This window comes from Vombatus ursinus, unplaced genomic scaffold, assembly GCF_900497805.2.
Source record: "Vombatus ursinus unplaced genomic scaffold, bare-nosed wombat genome assembly UNPS02014791.1, whole genome shotgun sequence".
Taxonomy (NCBI): domain Eukaryota; kingdom Metazoa; phylum Chordata; class Mammalia; order Diprotodontia; family Vombatidae; genus Vombatus; species Vombatus ursinus.
The window spans coordinates 68,085,260-68,107,160 of NW_020954569.1; the positions used below are offsets into that span (position 1 = coordinate 68,085,260).

At 39.1% G+C, this 21,901-nt stretch overlaps 1 protein-coding gene and 1 non-coding gene across 2 annotated transcripts in view; one reads left to right on the forward strand and one right to left on the reverse strand.

Moving 5' to 3' along the window:
* The first annotated feature begins 2,758 nt into the window (after nt 1–2,758).
* On the forward strand, nt 2,759–2,841 carry LOC114048244. Its single transcript, XR_003569724.1, has one exon.
* An 824-nt stretch (nt 2,842–3,665) lies between these two features.
* Nucleotides 3,666–21,901, reverse strand: part of MYO5B (myosin VB) — a 532,192-nt gene continuing 513,956 nt past the window's right edge. Inside the window, exons 35-40 of the mRNA XM_027868890.1 lie at nt 19,833–19,983; nt 17,010–17,295; nt 12,478–12,652; nt 11,837–11,917; nt 7,910–8,093; nt 3,666–4,019 (exon numbers count right to left, since the gene is read on the reverse strand). Coding sequence (XP_027724691.1) covers nt 7,941–8,093; nt 11,837–11,917; nt 12,478–12,652; nt 17,010–17,295; nt 19,833–19,983 — 846 coding nt within the window. The 3' untranslated portion in view covers nt 3,666–4,019; nt 7,910–7,940. The remainder of the gene's footprint in view (nt 4,020–7,909; nt 8,094–11,836; nt 11,918–12,477; nt 12,653–17,009; nt 17,296–19,832; nt 19,984–21,901) is intronic.

Consider the following 21,901-nt stretch of genomic DNA (forward strand, 5'->3'; position numbering starts at 1 on the left):
GGGTGCTTGTGCTTGTACTTGGACCCTAATTTCTCCCTAGTCCCAGTAACACTGTCTCTGACAACCACTCCCCAGCCAAAGAACACCGTGCCCAGCAGTTATTCATACGTGGGCCCCTTCACGAGACTTATCTCTCTCCCTGGTGCAGCTACACAAAGCTGGGTGAGAGAGTGCTGGGATACTCAGGCCCCAGCCCTCTGATCACGTCTCTGGAAGCCTCCCAATTCCTTAGTAAGTTCCTGTCTTGTGAGAAAGCTTTCCCTTATTGCAGAGCATTCTCTCATCAAGACAGAGGGAGAGGGGTGCCTTGCCCAGCCCAAGGAGTTTTGTCCTTGGCTGGCCCAAGGACTCTTCCTGCTGCCAGACTCCCAAGATCCATACCTCTGTCTTCTCCCTCCCTGTCTGGTATATTTACTGTACTTTCCCATCCATAGCCCCCAAAGACACCTGCACCTTTAGATTACCTCATCAGTGTCCCTGGCATTCCTTTCCAGGAATGTCTTGTCTTTAGCTCCTCGGGACCAGGTTCCCCTGAGCAGGCACCCCAGGTCTCCTCCCTCCCCGCTATTTTCCTGCCTTTTTTTCTGTGTTGTCTCCTCCCAACATCATTAGATTGTAAACTCCTTGAGAGCTAGGACTGCTCTTTTTATTCATTGTGTCCCCAGCACTTAGCACAATACCTAGCACATAGTAGCCCTTTTCCATATAAACTCTAGCTCCATCCTCAGTCTCTTACAGGTTCCTTAAGAATCCTTGCCTGCTGAAAAGCGTAACAATAAATCTTTGCCACCTTGACTTAAAGAATGCTTGAGTCTGTGAATTCATTTCAGATGACCCTGTCCTGTACTTCAGTCTTTGAGGGATCTCAACCTTTCAGACCGCAACACTTGTGTGTGTATATATATATACCTGTCTTATCTATCTACCTGACTATATTTATCATCTGTCTACTGTCTGTCTGTCTGTCTGTCTATCTATCTATCTATCCATGTCATGGAGAGTTGCCTGGGGCATTGAAAGGTTTAAGGGACTTGGCAAGTAGCCCGGGGAACTGGGGGATTAAAATGATCATCTTACCCAGAAGTCTAAGGCTGGCTCTCTATCTACGGCTCCAGCACGAGGTGCCTCAGTCTGGACCTGTAGTTTCTTAGGTGTAGTAGGTAGCTTTCTGGCGAGGAAACTCCTTCTACGAAGGCAGATGGGCATCTGCTCAGCAACTTACAGCTTTAAACTAGAATGGTCTGGGGCATGAAAAGATTAAATGATTTGTTCAGCCTCCCGGAGTTAAGTGTCAGAGGTCAGACTTGAATTCCAGTCTTTCCCACTCTGAGGCTGTCTCTCTATACACTGCACCTTTCTCTTAGGGTATGTATGTACATATACATATACAATATACAAATGTGAATATTGCATATGCTGGTTAAGGGCATGTATATAGTCATTAGCTTATAATAATGTGAAGAAAAGTCAAACCAGACTAGATAATTAAAATAATAGCTAACATTTATATAATGCGTCTTATGTGACAGGCACTGTGCCAAGCACTTTACAATTATGATCATTTGATCCTCACCACAATCCTGGGAAGGTAGGAGCTTTTATCCCCATTTTACTGATGAGAAAACTGAGACAAACAGAGGTTAAGCGTGCTGCGCAGGGTCACACACTGATAGTAAGGGTCTGAGGCTAGATTTGAATTCGGCAATGACCCATTGGGCCCTTGTAAGTAATCCACTTTGCATCTGCTGCTCTGCTTGGTTTCAACTACTCAGAACAAAACATCCTTCCCTGGTTCAACCTGCTCTCCACGCCGCCAGCTCTAGCCGGGAGTGACACCACCTCCCTCAGCCTCCTCTCCCCTCTGATTGGAGGGCTGGAGGGTGGCGCACCAAACTCCTCTCACCACCCACCTGGATCGAGGGCAGAAACTGGACTCAGACTCCACTTTGCATCTGCTCCTGTGTTTGTCTTTAGCTCCTCGGGACCAGGTTCCCCTGAGCAGGCACCCCAGGTCTCCTCCCTCCCCGCTATTTTCCTGCCTTTTTTTTCTGTGTTGTCTCCTCCCAACATCATTAGATTGTAAACTCCTTGAGAGCTAGGACTGCTCTTTTTATTCATTGTGTCCCCAGCACTTAGCACAATACCTAGCACATAGTAGGCCCTTAATAAATGTTGATTTATTAGATTATTGGATTATGACTTCAAGCTAAAGGGAGGAACAGGGAGGCTGACGGAATTGTATGCCTTCAAAAGAACCAGAGAGCGAAGGCTCAAACACCGCAGAGCGGAGGGGGGCGGAAGGGGGAAGGGGGGAAGGGGGGAGGGGAGGGGCGAGCGGCTCGGAGGCGGGGTGCGATTGGCTGAGCAGCCCGCCTTTCTTCTCGGGAGCGGGAGGCGAGGGTGACGACTTCCGGGCGCGCGGGGTTTTTGTCGTCCCGCTCGCGCGGGCCGTCCCAAAGGTGGAGGGGGTGTTGTTAGGATCTAGGCAGGGGGAGAAGCGCCCGACGCCCCCACAGCTCCCAAGTGAACCCACCGTATTTTCCTTATATGATCGGGCTCCCGGGCAGGGGAGGGATCGGCGCTGGGAGCCTGAAGTGATTATGGAACAAGGACCGCAGGGGATGGGAGGCTTGGGTTCGGGCCTGGGCTGAGTGTGGGGCAGGACAGGCAGGGCAGGTCCCGGCGCGGGCGGGGGAGGGGCGCCCTCTCGGGCCGTGCCCCCTGGGGGGGAGGGGAGCTCGAGGTGGCTCTCGAGCCCTGGTCGATGATGACGTGGCCACTGCGCAATCTGAGTTCGTAGAACCAGGTGATGGAAAGTGTGCTGAGAGCGGACTGAGACCGGGGGAGCGCCGCTGCGGGGTGCCCTCGGAGGCTTGGCGCGCCCTGCCCCTCCGGGAGCGGCCCTTGCTGCTGTTTGGAAGGATGTAATGTTAGTTTGGTTGCCTTTCTACTGCTGCTACAGGATCTAGAGCTGGAATCGAACTTAGAAGGTTTTCTCATCCAACCCCTCATTTTTCAGATGAGGAAACTGAGGCCCAGAGAGATGAAGTGCCTTGCCAAGGTCACAGAGGTAGTGACAGACTGGGTTTGAACCTAGGGCCCTCTGACTCCGAGTCCAGTCCTCTTTCATCTGTAAGATGGGACTTCTGAGAGGGTAGTATTTTTTGGCTTTGAAACCTTAGTCCCCAGTCCATAAACATTTAAATCTTTGTTGTTGCTTTTTGTTGTTTAATTAAAAGACAATTCAATTAAAGATAATGAAATCTCCAAGCTCCATTTGTGTGACAAAGATCTGGATAAGTGAGAGGTCCTCAAAAGGAGTCCCCACGTTCTTCTGAAACAAGATTCTTATGAGACTCTAAAACAGCGGTGACATCCAAACCCATTTTTGGTCCCCCACTACCCCACAACCCACCTTAAGAACAACATCCTTAAAATAATCCTAGTAGTGGAATCACTGCTCAAAGGGTTTCTAAAAAGATCAAATTAACTCACAGATTCACCATTCACATCTGCATAGGGTAGGGGAGATGAGTTTGAGTACACAGACCCTCGGTCTTCTACCCACGAAGTCCCCAGAAAATATGCTATGCTGGTTTTTTTTCTTTTCAGCCAGAGTTTGGCTGCAGAGAGTTCTAGATTTCATTTATATTTGCAGACCCACATTTATTCAAAAGTATTTATTTCCACAAATTTTTATCCACAGCTGAATATTACAGTGACTATTATAAGCATTTTCCTATAAACAAAGGTGTAGTTTACAGATTTGTTCAAAATGGAAAAATATTCTTTATCAGTAGTATTTCATCTATGATATCTGATTCACCCCTTGAGTATCATTGAAACTCCTTCAGAGAGGCTGTTCCTTCTAAACATCATTTGGAGGCAAAGATGTGACATCCAGCTCTGGCCAGGTTTGATGTGCACCTTAAGAAAATGTTTAATTTTATTTCAGATTTATCCCATTTAAAAGTATTAAAGTTTATATAACGTAGGAAAGAAGTTTTTCATCCAATGACCTTTAAAATAAACAAAAACAACATCATCTTATTATTCTTAGTATTGTAAAAAAAAAAACCTCTAGGTCTGTTTTTTTTCTCCTCCCCAACCCAATTATGGTATCAGGGCGGCAGAGAAGTGAACCATGAGTATTTGGCTGCACATGCAACAACGTTTGATAACACCTGGTGTGGAGAAAGGTTTCTATGAACCATGACTAGAGGATCCTACCCTGTGTTTCACATATTAGTAGCTGTTTAGTAGTGAAGGCATTATGTAGTCATTCAATTATGATATCCTTGTTGAAGGAGTATCAGGGAAATTGGGGAAAATTTGTTGTAGTGCTTAATATTAAATGAAAAAGCAACTACAGATGCTCTTTTTCACAAAGGGGTAATTCAGACAACTGAGATGTGCTGATTGACCTGGTTGTGGCAGTTGATTGTTTTTCCCTATCTCTTTCAAAACTTCTAAGTGCTTTACAAATAACTTAAAAACTCAGCATTAGAAACTCCAAAGGAGCCACTATTATTGACATGCCCCAAGGACAGGGGGAAAAAAACCCTATGTACATTTGTGTATTGCAACATCCTAGTTGTTTCAGACAAGTATGGCAGCCCAGATAGAATGCATATGCCAGGAAAAAGATGTCCTAAAAGTGTCAGCAAGGATTAGTTAAGGATGTGCTATGTACACACAACTAATTTAACATAATGGGATATTCTTACATAATTCCTAAAAAGTCCATCAACCTAAAAGTGATGTTATCTGCAAATATTTTTTTCTTCTGTGATTTTAAAACATTTCAGAATGACTCACTGGATAAATCCTAAATCCACCACAATGTTATGTAGAACATTAAAATTCTTCCCACAATAATGCTTATTCCAGGAAAATAGCAATTGAGAAATCAGTTATCTTAATAACAACTGAAGGCACAGAGTGGGAAAGGTGCTCATCTGAGATATTAACAAATACAGATCTCAACCTTGTCATTATCATATTGCACTATATTCCTTAAATCAAAATGCCATTCTGATTTCCATGGAATTGGGGATGTCTGAGTGAATAAAGCTGCATTAAATGTGCTTTTTAAATGCAGGGAGTAAAAATAGTTAACAAAAGATTTTTACATTAAAGATACAAAAGAATCTCTTTCCAAGCACAGGCTAAGTGGTAAGTTAAATATTACAGATCTAAACATTAAATAGCCAATTTCTATATATTTCTATACTAATGTTCTATAAAAATCTTATGTTTTTTTTTTTTAATATAATACACATAAATTAAATTCTTTACAGCTCCAGCAAAACACCATTATCCCTTAGGGAAAAAAAATAAGAATGAAATCTGTGATTAATTAGAATATCTATGCAGAAAAAAAACAACCCTTCAGTAGATTATTTCCATTTTACTCTAATGGCTAAGCATTAAATATTGTAAATCCTTGGTTACTGCTGTGATTTAACTAAGGACCCTTGAAAGATGGGCACCTAAACTGTCTGAGGAAGATGATGAGTTAATTAAGTTAAAGCTGATAAATTAGTTAAGGATAGGTGGCAGTAGTTGCCTTCATAGACACTTTTTTCTTTAGAAAGCTAACATTTTTCCCAGTCTGGTGAGTGACAGAAAGAAGCTTAAGGGAAGCATGGAAAACTTAGGGGATGTCTGTCACTTGTACCTTTTAGTTAGCAAAGCCCAAAGGCACAGACAGATAAAGAGGGGCCCTGACTCAGAGGGTTTTGTGGGTGGGTCTCCAAGTCCTGGAAACATAATCCATGCATAAGAGCAGACACTTAGGATAGTGATGGTGAAAACTCATGTTTGCCATTAGGGGCTTGACCAAGTAAATGTGTTGAGTTTTTAGGGAAGTGTCCTGCACTGCAGAAGGCTGGACTAGGTGAAATCTAAGATATCTTCCAACTCTTAGAGTCTGTGACAAGCTGCTTTCTCCTCTCTTGGAGGATAATGGTAGCCTTTGCATATAGGTATAATTTTGAACTAAAGTGCTGCAAAATCATTACAAGATGCTTTTACAGTTATTAAGGAGGTAGCCACAGAAGTGATACTTTCATACTAACACTGAAAATGAAACTGGTTGGTGATGCTATGGATATTATCAGGGATATGTATCTATGAATGAATGAATCAGAAACAGCTTTAATTCAGCAGATACCCAAAAACAAGTTAGAGTGTTTGTTGTGGAAGTAGAGGTGGTCCTGTTAATGAAGAATTAGATTTGATATGATTGTCATCGTAACAAGGGTAGAGTGTTCTGCTGTTCTGAGACCATATGGATGAGGGTGATGATAGAGGTGGGGGCCTGAAAGAAGGAAGGAAGTAATTGCTTGGGAGAGGTGATGAGGAAAGAGGTATGCATTTGTTTCCAGGGCCTTTTGTTATGGGCTCCTGAGGGAAAGTAGAGTTAAGAATAATGGGGTCATGTAACTGGTAATTTGTGGAATAATTAACTTCCCTGTTAAGAATCAGGAAGAGGGACCACTTCTCTCTGGTCAGCAAACTATGATCTCCTGCACTGGCAACATCCTTCTTCATACTATCACCATCTATTAACAGACTTTTGCATTTTTTTTTTTTTAAGAAGGAAAGTATATGATGAAGACAGTAAACAAGAGTACATAGTATAAGAGGTCATGTAGAATTTTCAAAATAGATGCTTTCTTCTGAAAAAATGTCCATATGGAGTGTTAGAAAAAACTTACTTGTAAAGTGACAAAATTTGGGTAAGCATTATTAAGTGCTGGAAATTCCACCCCCTTATTTTCTAGCAGGGAGATTTCATATGCCTTTAACACAGTAACTTTGAAAAAATATTTAATACAAACAGAAATGGATGAACAATGTCAGATATTTTACTGGAATTTTAGTGCATTTAAAAAATGTAGCATCTAAGTTAAAAACCAAATCTATATTCATTGTTTTCATATATTTTCAAACACTCATAAATCTCCTTTTGAGAAAGAATTTAACTGCCTAGGGGATGCTGAAACAACAATGAAGTACTATTTGTGAGCTCTCCTGTCATATTAGAGAATAGATAAACGATATTTTGGGATTACTAGTCTTGCCATTGACATTTTCTTTCATAAATGACAACAGAACTTGGGGGAATTATGTATATAAAAACAGTGTCTGGTCTGGATGCATTCACTGTGAAAAAGTTTTGGACATGAGAACATCTCAGAGTTACTTAATTTGGTAGTCATCATCTAAGAATTGACATGTAGCAGCTTTAACTCTTCCTAAATACTGAGACCAAGAAGAAGTCTTTGGGCATAAAGGGGATTGTACATTTTTGTGTACATTGTGACATTTTTGCTCCAAAAAAGCAAAGTTCAAAATACTACTAAGGCCTGGGGAAAGGATGAAGAGGCCAACCTTACTGGCCTCTGTAGTGGGAAAAATGGGCAAACTCATCCCGGTCACCAGGCAACCCACCACAAAACCACAACATCATTTCCCCTGCTACCTACAACAGCAGAAAGGAGAATGTGTGTCAACCTCAAAATGATCAGTACCATCATTTTAGAAGCTCCCTGAAGGCAGTTTAAACGTCCAATTTTTAAGCATTAAATAGCCATGGAATGAAGATAAAAAAGTTGGCCAATGTCTGCTTGACAAGATTGGTACATTGATTATGGCACTGGGGGAATCTCTGTATTAACTGCTATGGACTGCACTTGTTTAGTCTGAAACCAAACTATTAAAAAAACCTGTATTTCAAGTATTCTTATTTTGAACTATAGAATACAAAAGAAAAATAATCACATTGAAGATATGTGCCTGTTCAGCACTCTGCACAGGTTCTTAGGCTCTGGCTTGGTCCGCTTTTACCACACTGAATATGTCCTTCAATTTATGTCATTGTTTTCTTTTTGCTTGAACTCACTGGGACTGGAGCCAAGACATCACATTGGTCTTCACACTTCGTTGAGGAACTCCAGGTTGAGAGCCGCAGGGATATGAATTGAGTCCATGGTCAGGGAGGATGGGTTAAATGGGAACAAGACGGGGAACATGTGCTTGAAGTCTAAGAGCAGCTGCTGAGGGTCATTTCGATCTTGTAGTTGTGCCTGAGGAGAAGGAAACCATTAAGAATTCTGACATTGCCTTTATTTCAAATGATGTACTGTACCTTTAAATAATTAGGTTCATGTATAACTTTTCACATGTCCTGGAAAAAGTCTGGAAAGTAAACTGGAGATCAAGTGGTCAGGGACCACATTTATCTTAAAATCAAAGGAGATACAGATGGAAAGAACCTTAAGAATCATCTATTCCAACCCCCTTATCCTATGGAAGATGAAACCGAGGCCTAGAGAAAGGGGAAATGACATTCCCAATATCCTAGTATCTTAATGCATGTGAAAATAAAAAGTTCTTGGTTTCTATAAGGAACACACAAGAAATAGGATTAAATTATGGCACATTCTGAGAGACATAAAAAAGTGATTCTTGACTGGAAATGATAAACTCTTTCCCTGCAGATATTTTAAAACAGGAGAAAAGTACCAATCTAGCATGATTTGAGACTAGATGAGCTCAAGGTATCTTTTGATTTGAGGATTAATTTTTTTTTTTATGATGAGGCAATTGGGATTGAGTGACTTGCCCAGAGTCACATAGCTAGTGAGTGTTATGTGTCTGAGACCGGATTTGAACTCAGGTCCTCCTGACTTTAGGGTGCTCTATTCACTGTGCCACCTAGCTGCCCCAAGGATTCTTTATAAGTCTCTGTCACATGTAGAAATCTCAAGTACAAATAAAAGGCACTGCTATTTGGATTCCTACATACCAAGATGAATTTGGAAAGATAGGGGTAGCATTTAAACTGTCCTTACTGAGTATAACACTATATCCAAAGATGTCCAGTAGTATCAGAACAGGATTCTGCAGTTTAAAAAAGGTATATGGATAACTTGCAGAATGAATAGACTGGAATATCATTGTGTCATTTGAAAACTGGGAAGACTTCTTTGAACTGCTTCAGCATAAGAGGAGCAGAACTAGGAGAACAATTTATGCAACAACAATAACACAATAAAGACAACCAACTTTGAAACACTTTAAGAACTTTGATCAATGCAGTAACTAACTATGACTCCAGAGGACCAATGAAGCTGGCTAGATAGTTGATGGTCTCAAGGTGCAGAATGAGACATTTTTGGACATGGCTAAGGTGAGGATTTGTTTGTTTGACCATACTATTTGTTACGAGGGTTTTGTTTTTGTTCTTTTTCTTTTTTTGGGGGGGGGGAGAGAAAATAAGTGCTTTTTAATTTAAAAAAAAAGTTTAAAGAAAGAACATAGGCAAGACTAAAACAACTTGCAGAGGATTTTGAGGATGGGGTGGATGATGGGGTAAATGGGATAATATTTTAAGAATTATGTTTATAGATATCTCATTTTGGGTAAATTTAAAAAATATGCTATGGTAATAATTTAAAATACACAGATATTATTTAACAGGAACCGTGAAGGGAATAATTTTGTAAAATGAATAATCATCTGAACTTGTAAGTTCAGATTTCTGAATGTTGGTCTTGCCTACTTATAATTACTTTACAGCAAGGCCTACTTGAAATTATTTTATAAAGGTGAAGGTAGAATAAAAATGTATTGTTCATGGTATTGTCGATCACCTCTTTAGAATGGACCCTCACACGATGAGGGTGCTGCAAGCCTCTCCTTATCAGCACACCAGGGTCAGCATTATTAGTGATTGCCATCTTAACAGGCTTCTTTGGATCAGAAAACCTGCCTTCTGCTTTTTCTGTCAGGGAGAATCTGCCTGCTTTCCACTGCTGATTGTATTTAATTAGGTCCTGGCTCATTTCTGGTGCTTTAAATTCAATTGAACTTTTCCTTTGAAATCAGCATCTTCTAGTAAATTATCCTCTGAACAATTCCAGAGTCAGTTTATACTGTGACATGGCTGCTAGGTAGCACAGTGGATAACACACTGGGCCTGGAGTCAGGAAGACCTGAGTTCAAATCTGGTGGCAGATACTAACTCCTGAGCAAGTCACTTAACTTCTGTCTGCCTTAGTTTTCTTATCTGTAAAACTGGGATAATAATAGCACCTATCACCCAGGGTTTTTGTGAAGATAAACTGAGGTAATATCTGTAACGAACTTTGCAAATCATAAAGAGCTATAAAAATGCTATCTATCACTGCCATCACCACCATCACCACCACCATCACCATCATCATCATTATCACCATCACTACCACCACCATCATCAGTAGTACCATCACCATTGTCATCACCATCATCACTGGCTTCCCTTCAAATGGGAGGCTCTGTAATAATCCAAATTCCTAAGGAGACTTGTAATGTGTTTTGAATAAATATCCAAGAGCAATTTGATGTCACTAGCTTTTTGTAAAAAGCAAAACAAAAATTACACATTTTCTCTCAAGTTTGGAACATTTTCTTTTCTCTGACCTGAACAGATTTTCAAGTTGCCGTTATTATTTCTACTTGATACAGGTATCTTCGCAAACCTAAACATCTCACTACTTCTCTTCAACCCCTTAATAATACCTAGAGAAGTTACAGGATAGTTTTATTTTTCTACATGTACATTTGAGGAAGCCATGTTTGTACTCAATATGTTCCCCTATAGCCACTAAATGGAGAAGTTGTCAATGATTTTTGAAAATTTGTGAGAGTAACTGCTATGTGTGCGTATGTGAGTGTATGTGAGTGTAAGGGTAGTTCACTTAAACTTTTTGAACTTGAGTTTTTTCATTTGTAAAATTGGTATAATAATAGCTGTAAATTGAGATAGTAATAGCTATAAATTGGGATAATAATAGCTATAAATTGAGATAATAATAGCTACATACCTCTCAGGGTCTTTGTGAGGCTCAAATGGGATTGCTTATGTGAAATACTTTGCAAACTTTAATGCTTTATAGAAATATGAGTTATTATCACCTCTTTTGAGCCTTACAATAAACCTAGAAGGCTATCCATATTTTACAGATGAGTAAATTGAGAGTTAAAGAAGTTAAGTGACTTACCAATGGTCACACAGTAAGTAAATATCACCAGAAAGAACTTAAACTCTAGTCTCTCTTGACTCCAAATTGAATGCTTTTTAAAATACATCCTGAAGCCTGTGATATCACATACAAATGAGGTATTCCCTTTCCCCACTGAATTATCTGTCATTTTTTTTTAAGTGAGGCAATTGGGGTTAAGTGACTTGTCCAGGGTCACACAGCTAATAAGTGTCAAGTGTCTGAGGCCAGATTTGAACTCAGGTCCTCCTGATTCCAGGGTCAATGCTCTATCCACCGTGCCACTGAGCTGCCCTATTATCTGTCATTCTTAAGCCATTATTTAATAAAATAAATATTTGTGTATGTGTATCTCTACAAATATATGTGTTTATGTATGTGAAATTAAAATTTTTCCCCCATTTTCTTATTTTTCCCCTTCTACTCTGATATTGTTAGATGTGGTTATGTAACTTCCTTACATCCCAGTAATAAATGAAGAGGTTTATGTTGATTGTATACTTCTAAAATCTGAGAGAAATAGACTATTCAGGTGAATATTGCCTATTCACATTATGCTAATTTATGCATGGAAGATATGGTTCATTTCTCTACCCAAGCAAATGGATAGAAAGGCAGAAGTCCTTTCAGAGGTAACAAGGCCCACAGCATGTGTCATCTAGCATCTTCTGCCTTTAAGCCAGTGTTTCCTAGCACAGATAATAAGGTTCAATTATACTTTCAATGCCAGTTACTAGTTCTGGAAATGACCTTTTTATAAAGCTGATTAATTTTCTCAAACTCACCTGAATTGTTCGTATGAAGGCTACTGTCACTCGTTCCTCAAATTCATTCAGGGGAGTGTAAAGATTGAGGATTTTGACAATCTGTTGCAATCAAAAGAAATGTTGGTCACAAAGAAGGTAACCTTATCAGAACCTGCAGAAAACCTCAAAGAATGGACTTCAGTACCCAATATAAATCAAATCTTGAATCCAGACCCAAATTAGGAATGGACAATGGAGTCTGGGCTGAACCTAATACCTATCAACAAAATTTCTACACAAAATGCAACCCTAGACCATCTCCCCTAGAGGCCATTTATTTTTAAGCAAATGTCACTTTTTTTTTGCCAAGTAGCCAGAATTTATCTTCAAAAGCAGCTTTTAAGTAAAGCTATTTGGAGTCCTCTCTCAACCTCACTTTTAAAAACTAGAAAAATTCTTTACTTCCTGATCCAGAATGTACTTGCATCATAGTCTTGAGTCCCATGCTTCGGAACAGCTCTATCTCCTCCAACCCTGGCAGCTTTGCAGTTACTGAGTTTTAAAGGCAAGTATTTCAACCTTTTGAAAACAGAGCTGCTAGCATCCCAACTGCCATCCAAACTCCGGTATGCTAGATGACGGTTCTGCCAGCCTGGAAGCAGCCTAGGACAATCTCATACCTGCTGTGTACTGAGGGAGGTGCATAAGGTACAAATGGCCTCAGCATCCTCAGGAGTTTTCTTTTTTAACTGCAGGAGCTGTGCCGCCTGGATCAAAGGTTCCATAGTCTCTGCTGCTCCGCTCTGGTGAAGATTCTTCCCTCGAAGCCACTCCTCCAGCTGGCTTATGTTATACCTAGGTGCATAAGTCAAAAATAGATAATGAAGGTAGTATAGCATATAGAGGACTGGGCTTGGAGTCGGGAAGACCTGAATTCAAATCCATCTCTAAATACTTACTAGCTATATGACCCTTGGCAAGTCAACTTAACCTTTTTTTTTTTGCCTTGGTTTTCTCAACTGTAAAATGGGGATGATAATAATAGCATGTACCTCCCAGGGTTGTTGTGAGGATTAAATTACATGATATTTGTAAAGCACTTAGCATAGGGCCTGGCAAATAGTAGGTGCTAAATAAATGTTTGTTTCCTTCCTTCCTTTCTTCCTTCCCTCTTTCCCTCCCTCTCTTCCTCTCAATGTTGTCCTTCCCATTGTCACAGGAGCTTATTCACTTTATTTGGTCAGTTGTCTAAGATGTAAATTGGATTTTGGTCAGTCAAGGTTCCAGTGCTGAGGTGTCCAAGATGTCCATTTCTCTGCTGCTCACTAATGCCAAACTGTTAATGGCATATGTGCACAAACATAGTGTTGCTGTCTTTAACGTTGTTTTGCCTGATGCCTTACTTTCCCAAAACCAATTAAAAAACAAAATTGGAGTTCTCTGTCTTTGGCTTGGGGGAGGGAAACCTTAATCATCTCAGCTTGGTACAGTGGAAAGAGCACTGGGTTTGGAGTCTGAGTACTTAGATTTAAACCTTGGCTCTGACACTGAGTCCTATGTGAATTTTAGCACAGTGATTCACTTCTCCTTGCCTCAGTTTCCTCTTCTGTAATGAATGGGCTGGACTAGATGACCTTTAAGCTCCCTTCCAGCTCTGAGTCCATAGACCTCTCTCTGAACTTTAAAAAGTCATATGTTAATTATTAGAGAAACATCTGAGACCAAAAAAAAAGAACATAAAATATAACTGAAAGAATGATTGTTTACATAAAAATGACTGCTCAACTTGCTTTAAGTAGCAGGTATCTATGTTTGTTTACAGATAAAAGATTGCTTGACAGATGAGGATAGGAGCAAAGAAAAAGTCAGATTATTGGGAACCATTGTCTATTGAAAACCAGGAGAAGAAAGTATCTTTCCAGCTCCCTTGTATGTATTGTCTTCTCCCATTTGAATATAAGTTCCTTCAGGTCTGTCTATCTTGCTTCTGTTTTTATCCTTAATACTTTGCACTGTGTCAGGCACACAGTAAGCAATAAATGATAGTAATGATAGTAACAAAGTAAAAAATAATATATAAATATATATGTAAATAAGTATAATTTTAAAAAATTCCTTTATTTATTGAATCTACCAGTAAGTAGATCTATAAGTAAATGAAGAAAACAAATGTAATTCAGTCTATGCAAGTCTGGCCTGATTTTGTGAAATTTAATTGATGTCCATTTTTAGGAACACATCTATTATTTACAATGATGCACACTTCTGAACCGGTCATTCTAGAACTGAAATGATTCATAGATCAGCACATGTGTAAGGGAAGGTCTCAAGCTCTAAACTATAGTACAGTAAGTCCTTTTCTCATCTGAAGCCTCTTTAAATCATTCATTCATTTTGACATAGTTGTAGTCAGCCTGTATTTTTTACCATCTGATTTTTTCACTCTGCATGACTTCACTTCTACCACACCTATTTCTATGTATTTAAATTCTTCACATCTGTCATTTTTTTGGGGGGTGATCCAGTCCTGCAATTTCAACAGTTTGTGTGTGTGGGGGAGGGTGTGGGGGCGGGGGGAAGAGAAGGCTGTAGAAATTCTTTCCATTGATTCTCTACGTAACTTACTTGTAAGTTATAGTCTTAGAAAGTTGCCCAGAGACACTACTGCACTGTTGGTGGAGTTGAAACTGATCCAACCATTCTTGAGAACAATTTGGAACTATGCCCAAAGGGCTATACTAGGTCTGTATCCCAAAGAGATCACAAAAAGGGGAAAGTGACCTATATGTAAAAAATATTTATAGCAGCTCTGTTTGTGGTGGCAAAGAATTGGAAATTGAGGGGAATGCCCATCATCTGGGGAATGACTGAACAAGTTGTGGTATAGTAATTTTTGTGCAATAAGAAATGATGAGCAGGCAGACTTCAGAAAAACCTGGAAAGACTTACATGAACTGATACAAAGCGAAGTGGGGAGAACCAGAAGAACATTGTACAACATTGTGCAATGATCAATTATGAACGACTTAGCTCTTCTCAGCAATACAATGATCCAAGACAATTCTAAAAAACTCATGATGGAAAATCCAGAGAAAGAAATGATGGAGTCGGAATAAAGGCTGAAGAATGTGATTTTTACTTAATTTATTTTTTGTGCTTCTTTTCTTTTGACCTATTTCTTCTTTCACAACATGACTAATATGGAAATAAATTATACATGATTGCACCTCCACAATGTATATCAAATTGTTTACTGTCTTAGGGAGGAAGTGGTGAGGAAGGGAGGGAAAAATTTGGAACTCAAAATTTAAAAAATGAATATTAAAGATTGTCTTTATATGTAATTGGAAAAAAATACTATTAAAAAAAAGAAAAGAAATTTTCCCTGAATACCAAGGGGTTAAGTGGCTTGTCTATAATTGCAACACTGGTATGTGACAGAGACAGGCCTTGAACTATCTTCCTGAGTCAAAAATTTGTTCACTATTCACTATAGCACAAAGCTTCTTACATGCCAAAATTTGATCAGTTATCCATTAATTATTGGATACATGGATTGGCTCCATTTTTTTCCCAATTGAATAAAACTTTTAGGAATATTTTTGTAGAGATAGTCTTTTTTCCCCTTTCAATAATATCCTTAGGATATACTCCTAAGGGATCAATGGGTCAAAGGTACGTATAAGTTTGTAGTTCTTATTATGTATTACCAGATAGTGTTCAAATCCAACCAATCCAATATTTATTAAGTACCTACTATATTCAAGACATTATGTTAGGCTCCAGGGATACAAAAACAAAAAACAAAAAAATGACCCTGCCCTCAAGGAGCTTATATACTAAGAATATATTCATTTCAAAAAAGATTGTAACAAATTCATAATGCCACCCACAGTACAATAGAATGACTGTTTTTAGACATCCCCAACAGTGATTTTATTGTTTTAGGCTACTTCTGCCAATTTTACTGATGCAAGATGGTATTCACATCATTTTACATTTTATTTCTCATTTAAAATTTTTTCTTAGGTGGCTAATAAGCTGTATTTTTTTTTTTAAATTTGAAAACAGACTATCTATCCCTTTGGTCACTAATCCATTGAAGAATCAGTTCTCCTGTTATGAATTTATGTCAGTTGCTTGTATATTTTGAATGTCAGATTTATATCAGAAATTTTTTTGCAACTTTGCTTTTGTTAATGAGGTTTTCTTTTTTTTCTTTCTATTCTGGATGCATTGTATAAAACTTCCATTTTTATATATCACCTCATTTACATTGTCTTCTATAATTTAAAAATTTTTTTAAATATACACACACATACATGCATGTATATAAACATTTTTCTCCTCTACACAATTGTCACTGATATAACATTGTTTTCTTCCAGTTTTTAAAAAATGAAGTTTTTCTACTTGAAATTTTTAACAGTCTTTGTGGCAAGGTGTGGCTTTGATCCCTCTACTTCCCTCCCCCACCCCCATTCCCACATAGCTATCCAATCTTTCTAATAATTTTTATTGAAAATTTATTCCTTTTCTAGTGCTTTGGAGTTTGGAATATATTACACCCTAGTATGATATATGCTTTTGGTTCCAATTCTCAATTACCTATTCTGTTCCATTGATCCATTTTTCTATTTTATAATGTGGAACCAGATGGTTTTGATCATTACTGCTTTATGGATATTGTTTGAGATCTAGTAGTGAGGCTTCCTTCTTCCTCACTATTTCTCATAATTTTCCTAATATTCATGTCTGTTTGTTCTTCTGTACACATTTTGTTGCTACTTGACCAAATTCTAATGAAATTGTCCATTGGTATTTTAATTGGTATTGTGTTATATCTACAAAATAATTTGGGTAATAGTTCCATCTTCATGGTGTTGATTCATTTTAACCATGTACATAGACTCTCCAATTACACAATCTTTAATTTTCTGCTAAAGCTATTTTATATTTATCTTTATATACAGGTAACTGTTTACCACCTATATGTCAAGTGGTCAGTTTCCCAGCTCTGGAAAGCCATGGCATTCTGGTTTTCTTTTTCAGCAACAAAGCATCTAAGCACAGTGTCTCACTCACAGAAAGGACTTAAATGTTTTCTGAACTGAGTTAAAGTCCCTGCTTTGTAGCTATAGTTTGGAAAACTTGTGGTGTCATTTGTTGCTGTGTGCACTGTGCATCCCCCCCTCCTCACCCCTTAACTTACCGGAGTTGCATGCCTGTGCTCCAAGAGCAGACATCCTTTCTCAGGAGGAGGTTGTTGAGGGCCACAGCATTGATCATATAGAAGAGCTGCTTAAACACCTGCTGGACAATCTCCGGGTCCAGGCCCTGGTCACACATCACACTGTGAAAGGAATTCATCTGGCGTATGATGGCATCCAGGCTATAGGAATTGTCCCCATCTACCATGCTAGAAGACCGCTTCCTGTAGCCTGTTGGCTTCACTCCAGACAAACCCTGAATGCTTTCATTTTCCAACATGGCAGACACTAGGAAGAAAATAGCAAGTGGGTTGAAAGATTTTCCCTGTGAAACAAGATTACCCATTCTTATATCACCCAGATTTTCCAGTTTCTCTGGATTTTGGTATAGGACACCAGAAAAATACCCGGAGGCATAAAAGTTAGAAATATACCTGTACTTGTAGCTAGGTGGTACAGTGGATAGAGCACTGAACCTAGTGTCAGGAAGACCTGAGTTCAAATTTGGCTTTAGACATAGCTGTGGGACGACCCTGGGCATGTCACTGAAACTTTATCTGCTTCATCTATAAAATGGGGATGATAATAATAACATCCACTGCCCAGAGTTGTTGTGAGGATAAAATGAGGTATTTGTAAAGAGCTACACAAACATTAAAGTGCCATATAAATGTTTGTCATTAATATTATTATAATGTCCTACTATTTAATATTATTATGTCCTACTCATCCTTGGCATGGAAATTCTTACCCGAGAGTCTCCATGACGTCCAAAAAGAAAGAGAAGTAAAGACTGCCAAATACCATATAACATGAGGCAAGTCTTTCAAACAGCCCCCTGGGCTTCAGGTAACCCTATATCTGGGGGGAGGATGAGGAAACAGGGGAGAGGGATTAGAGAGAAATCATTGATTAATTATGTTCGCTTTGGAAGCATCTGGGGCAAGTTATTCTTTTCTTTTCTTTTTTTTCTTTTTAGGCAATTGTGGTTAAAGTGACTTGCCCAGGGTCACATAGCTAGTAAGTGTCAAGTGTTTGGTCTGAAGCTGGATTTGACCTCAGGTCCTCCTAACTTCAGGTCCAGTGCTCAATCCACTGTGCCACCTAGCTGCCCCTGGGGCAAGTTATTCAACTGGTAATTCAGTTCCCCTGCCCTGTGAAATAGACTAAATTAGAATTTTGCTATAATATAGTTTATTATAAGGAAAAATATGATATGAGATGGGTTCTTTTAGGAACTTCCTTGTCCAAGGAACTCCAAACACTTTCATTTCATTTCATGGAAGCATGGCTTGGACTCCTAAAGAAAGGTAGAGTCAAAAACAACAACAACAAAAAGAAAGGTAAAGTCCTGGCTATTAACTTCTGTACCTTCAAAACATAACCACATACACCTGGCGCTTGGCTGAAGAATGAATATGATAGCACCTAGAACAAAGGTATTTAACACAGAGTTCAAGAAATTTTTTTAATTGAAAATTGTTTTTCAATATAATTGGTTTACTTTGTAATGCTAAGTTTTCTATTTTACGCATTTAAAAATTATTCTGAGAAGGACCCCATAGGCTTCGCCAGGTTGTCATAAAAAAAAAAAAATTAACAACCCCTAACCTAGAAAGTCCCATTCACTCTTTCTTGAATTTGAAAACATAAATCTCCTTCTTATTTTTTAGCTCTGAATCTTAGATAATCCTTACCATACTGCTATCTGCTCATGTGCCTTTTATAATAAAGTAGGTATTTAATGAGTAAGCTAGTAGGTGGAGAGCACGGAAATCTAGGAATACTGAGCCTGAACTCAGGAAGACCTGAGTTCAAATCTTGCCTCAGATGTTTCCTAGATGTGTGATCCTGGGTATGTCACTTAACCTTTCTTGGCCTCAGTTTCCTCATCTGTAAAATGGGGATAATAATAGCACCTACCTTCCAGGGTGGTGGTGAGGATAAAATTAAATAACACTTGTAAAGCATTTTGCAAATTTTAAAGCACTACATAAAAGCTATTATTATTACAAATATCTGTTAATTACTTAAATATATTCAATTAAATATCTGTTAAATAGCTCAAATTAAAATAGCATTTATATAGCATTGTATGGTTTACAAAGTATAATTTTCTTTGTAACAATCTTGAGGGATTATTATTTCCATTTGACAGATGAGGAAAAAGGGTCAGAGAAGTTAAGGGAACTATTTATGGTCACACTGCTATTAAGTGTAACATGTAAGACTAGAACCCAGGACTTCTGGCTCTGAATGCAGGGCTCTTTCTATTAAACCACTGTACATCTCCAATGAAAGGAAACACTATTCCCAGGACAGTTGTCTCCTCAGTGACTGGTAGAGTCACACCTCCCCAGACTAACAAGGAAGGGGAATGTTCATCTCTGATCTCCCAGAGAGACACTTTGGTGCTCTTTGACAGGGTGACAAACATTTTACCTCCTTTCTGCATGGGTCTAGGTGCAGTGTTGTTCCAATTTCATACTTCAAAACATAACCACATACAGCATTCTAATACCTCACAGTTACTAATCTTATTGAGAGTTTATAAAGTTTTTTTTTCCAACTCTATTTGTCAAGACATGTAAATAGTATTTTGAAAAGGGAGTGTTGAAGCAAATACTAGAACCCTTGCACAAGGCAGGTCTTATTTTTCTTTAAACATAATGTAGATTTGCTTGGAAAAAAACTGCAATGTTTTCTGGGGACTCTCCCTGTATCTGTTGCATAAACTTTTCTGAGGGGGTGGATACACGGAGCAGGTTATCTTTGGCCTCAGTTCCAAACTTCACAGTCACATGAATTGAGTAATACTCACTTACCTATCATCGGTTGCAGCATGCCCTCTGCTATCTTAATGAGCTGCTGGTAAATCTGGATGGAGAGATCACTTAGGACTTGGCGGTATTCAGTGAGGTCAAAATTCTTAAGACAGTGTTCATTCTGTTTGGGAGTGTTCTGGGTCATGAAGCCCTGGTGGGAGAAGTACATTGGGAGAGTTCATCTGTCTGCCAGGGGCAGGATGACAGCCAGGTACTTTGGACCATGGTTGCCTCTGAGAGTCCTTCATTCCTTTGGTTTCATACTTGAAAAAAATAATCAGCTATAATATTCTAACATTAGAATTTAGATGCTGTTCATGTAATGTATGAAAGAACAAACATGAAAGAAAAATTGCAGAATTTTGCATCTGGGAGGGACCTCAGCAATCCTTTAGCTTACCCTCTTTTTTATAGAGATGAGGAAACAGTGGCATGGAGAACTCAAATGACCCACCTCAAATCACAGAGCTGGCAAAGTTGGGAATAGAACCCAAGTAAGATGGCACATTAAATCCTACTCCCTAAGTACAAAAAGTCACAGGATCATAGATTTAAAGTTATTAGTGACCTCAGTGGTCATTAGTCTAGACTAGACTAATCTAGTCCCTTCATTTGACAGATGAGGAAACAGAGGCCCAGAGACATGAATTGGTTTTTCCCAGGTCACAAAGTTATTAATTAGCAGAGGAGTGATCTGAATTCAGGCCTTCTGATGCCATATCTGGCATACTTTGCACCGTGGTCTGGAATTTCTTGTTTTGGCAAAAGCTGAAAAGGTCTCTGGCCTCAGACAGATTGGACGTTCTTAATGTGTGTTCTTCTTGACAATTTGGGTGTATGGGAGATTTACTTGTCCAGGGGCTTCCCAGGAAAGTAGGAAGTAAGAATGATTTTTACACTTTAAAATACAGTAAAACTTTATTTTAAAATGTAAAAAACATTCTTTGCTCGAGGATTATACAAAAGCAGGCTAGTGGGCCAGGCCTGCAGATGCCTGTTCTATATCATCGGGGCTACCTGCAGTAGCTGGGGAGTCTCCTACTCCTTCTCTGGACATGTGTTCCAACCCTCCTGCTCATTAAAGGGCTGCTCTAGAACTCTGGTTGTGGATCAAAAGCACATGGGCCACCAGAATTTGGGATTCTACTGGATATTCCGTGTGGTTGTTCATCCTTCTCTTGTTAGAGGACAGTAAGGTATGAAAGAACAGCTATTTTTTTTTTCTTAAGGGAAGACAGTAAAGCCATCTCCTAATAAGACCTTGAATTGAATGCTAGAAGTGACCTTAGAGATCCATCCTTTCATTTAACAGAGAAGGAAATGGAATCTGAGAGAAAGGAACTAACTTGCCCAAAGTCATACAACAATAATGAGTAGAGATAGAATCAAACCCAGATTCCATGAATTTAAATCCAGAGCTCTTCCACAAGTTCTGTGATGGGAATCAAGCTTCTCTTGTCATTTCATCTCTTCTTAACACCATCTGAAAACGTCCACATGCCCTTTTGAGTACTGCCCAAGCTAGCCTCGGGACAAACTCAGCTCATTTGCCATACTGAGGGAGGCAATCTGGGAAAAGATTCCACTATCAGCTGAAGTTAGGTGAAGAATAAATGTTTCAGTGCCTGGAGGTCAGGGTGCAGCCAATTTAACAAAAATTCAACATATTTTTTAAAAAGTACATGGCAGGTTTTGCTAAAGCCATGGTGTTATAGTTAAGAAAGCTGGCCTCAGAATCTGTGAAAGTGGAGCTTTAGTCTAGGCACATAATAGCTACAATGTAGCTGGGAAAAGTCATTTATCATTTCAGTGGCCCAGGCAACACTCAAGAATATAAGTTGTTGGGGAAGCTAGATGGTGCAGTGGATTGAGCACTGGCCCTGAAGTCAGGAGGACCTGAGTTCAAATCCAGCCTCAGACCAAATACTTGACACTTACTAGCTGTGTAGCTGTGTGACCCTAGGCAAGTCACTTAATCCCAATTGCCTTAGAAAAAAAAAAAGAATATAAGTTGTTAAACAGCTGTCAATCTGCATTGGTAGAGAGAATTTCTCCACTGGGAGGTCTCT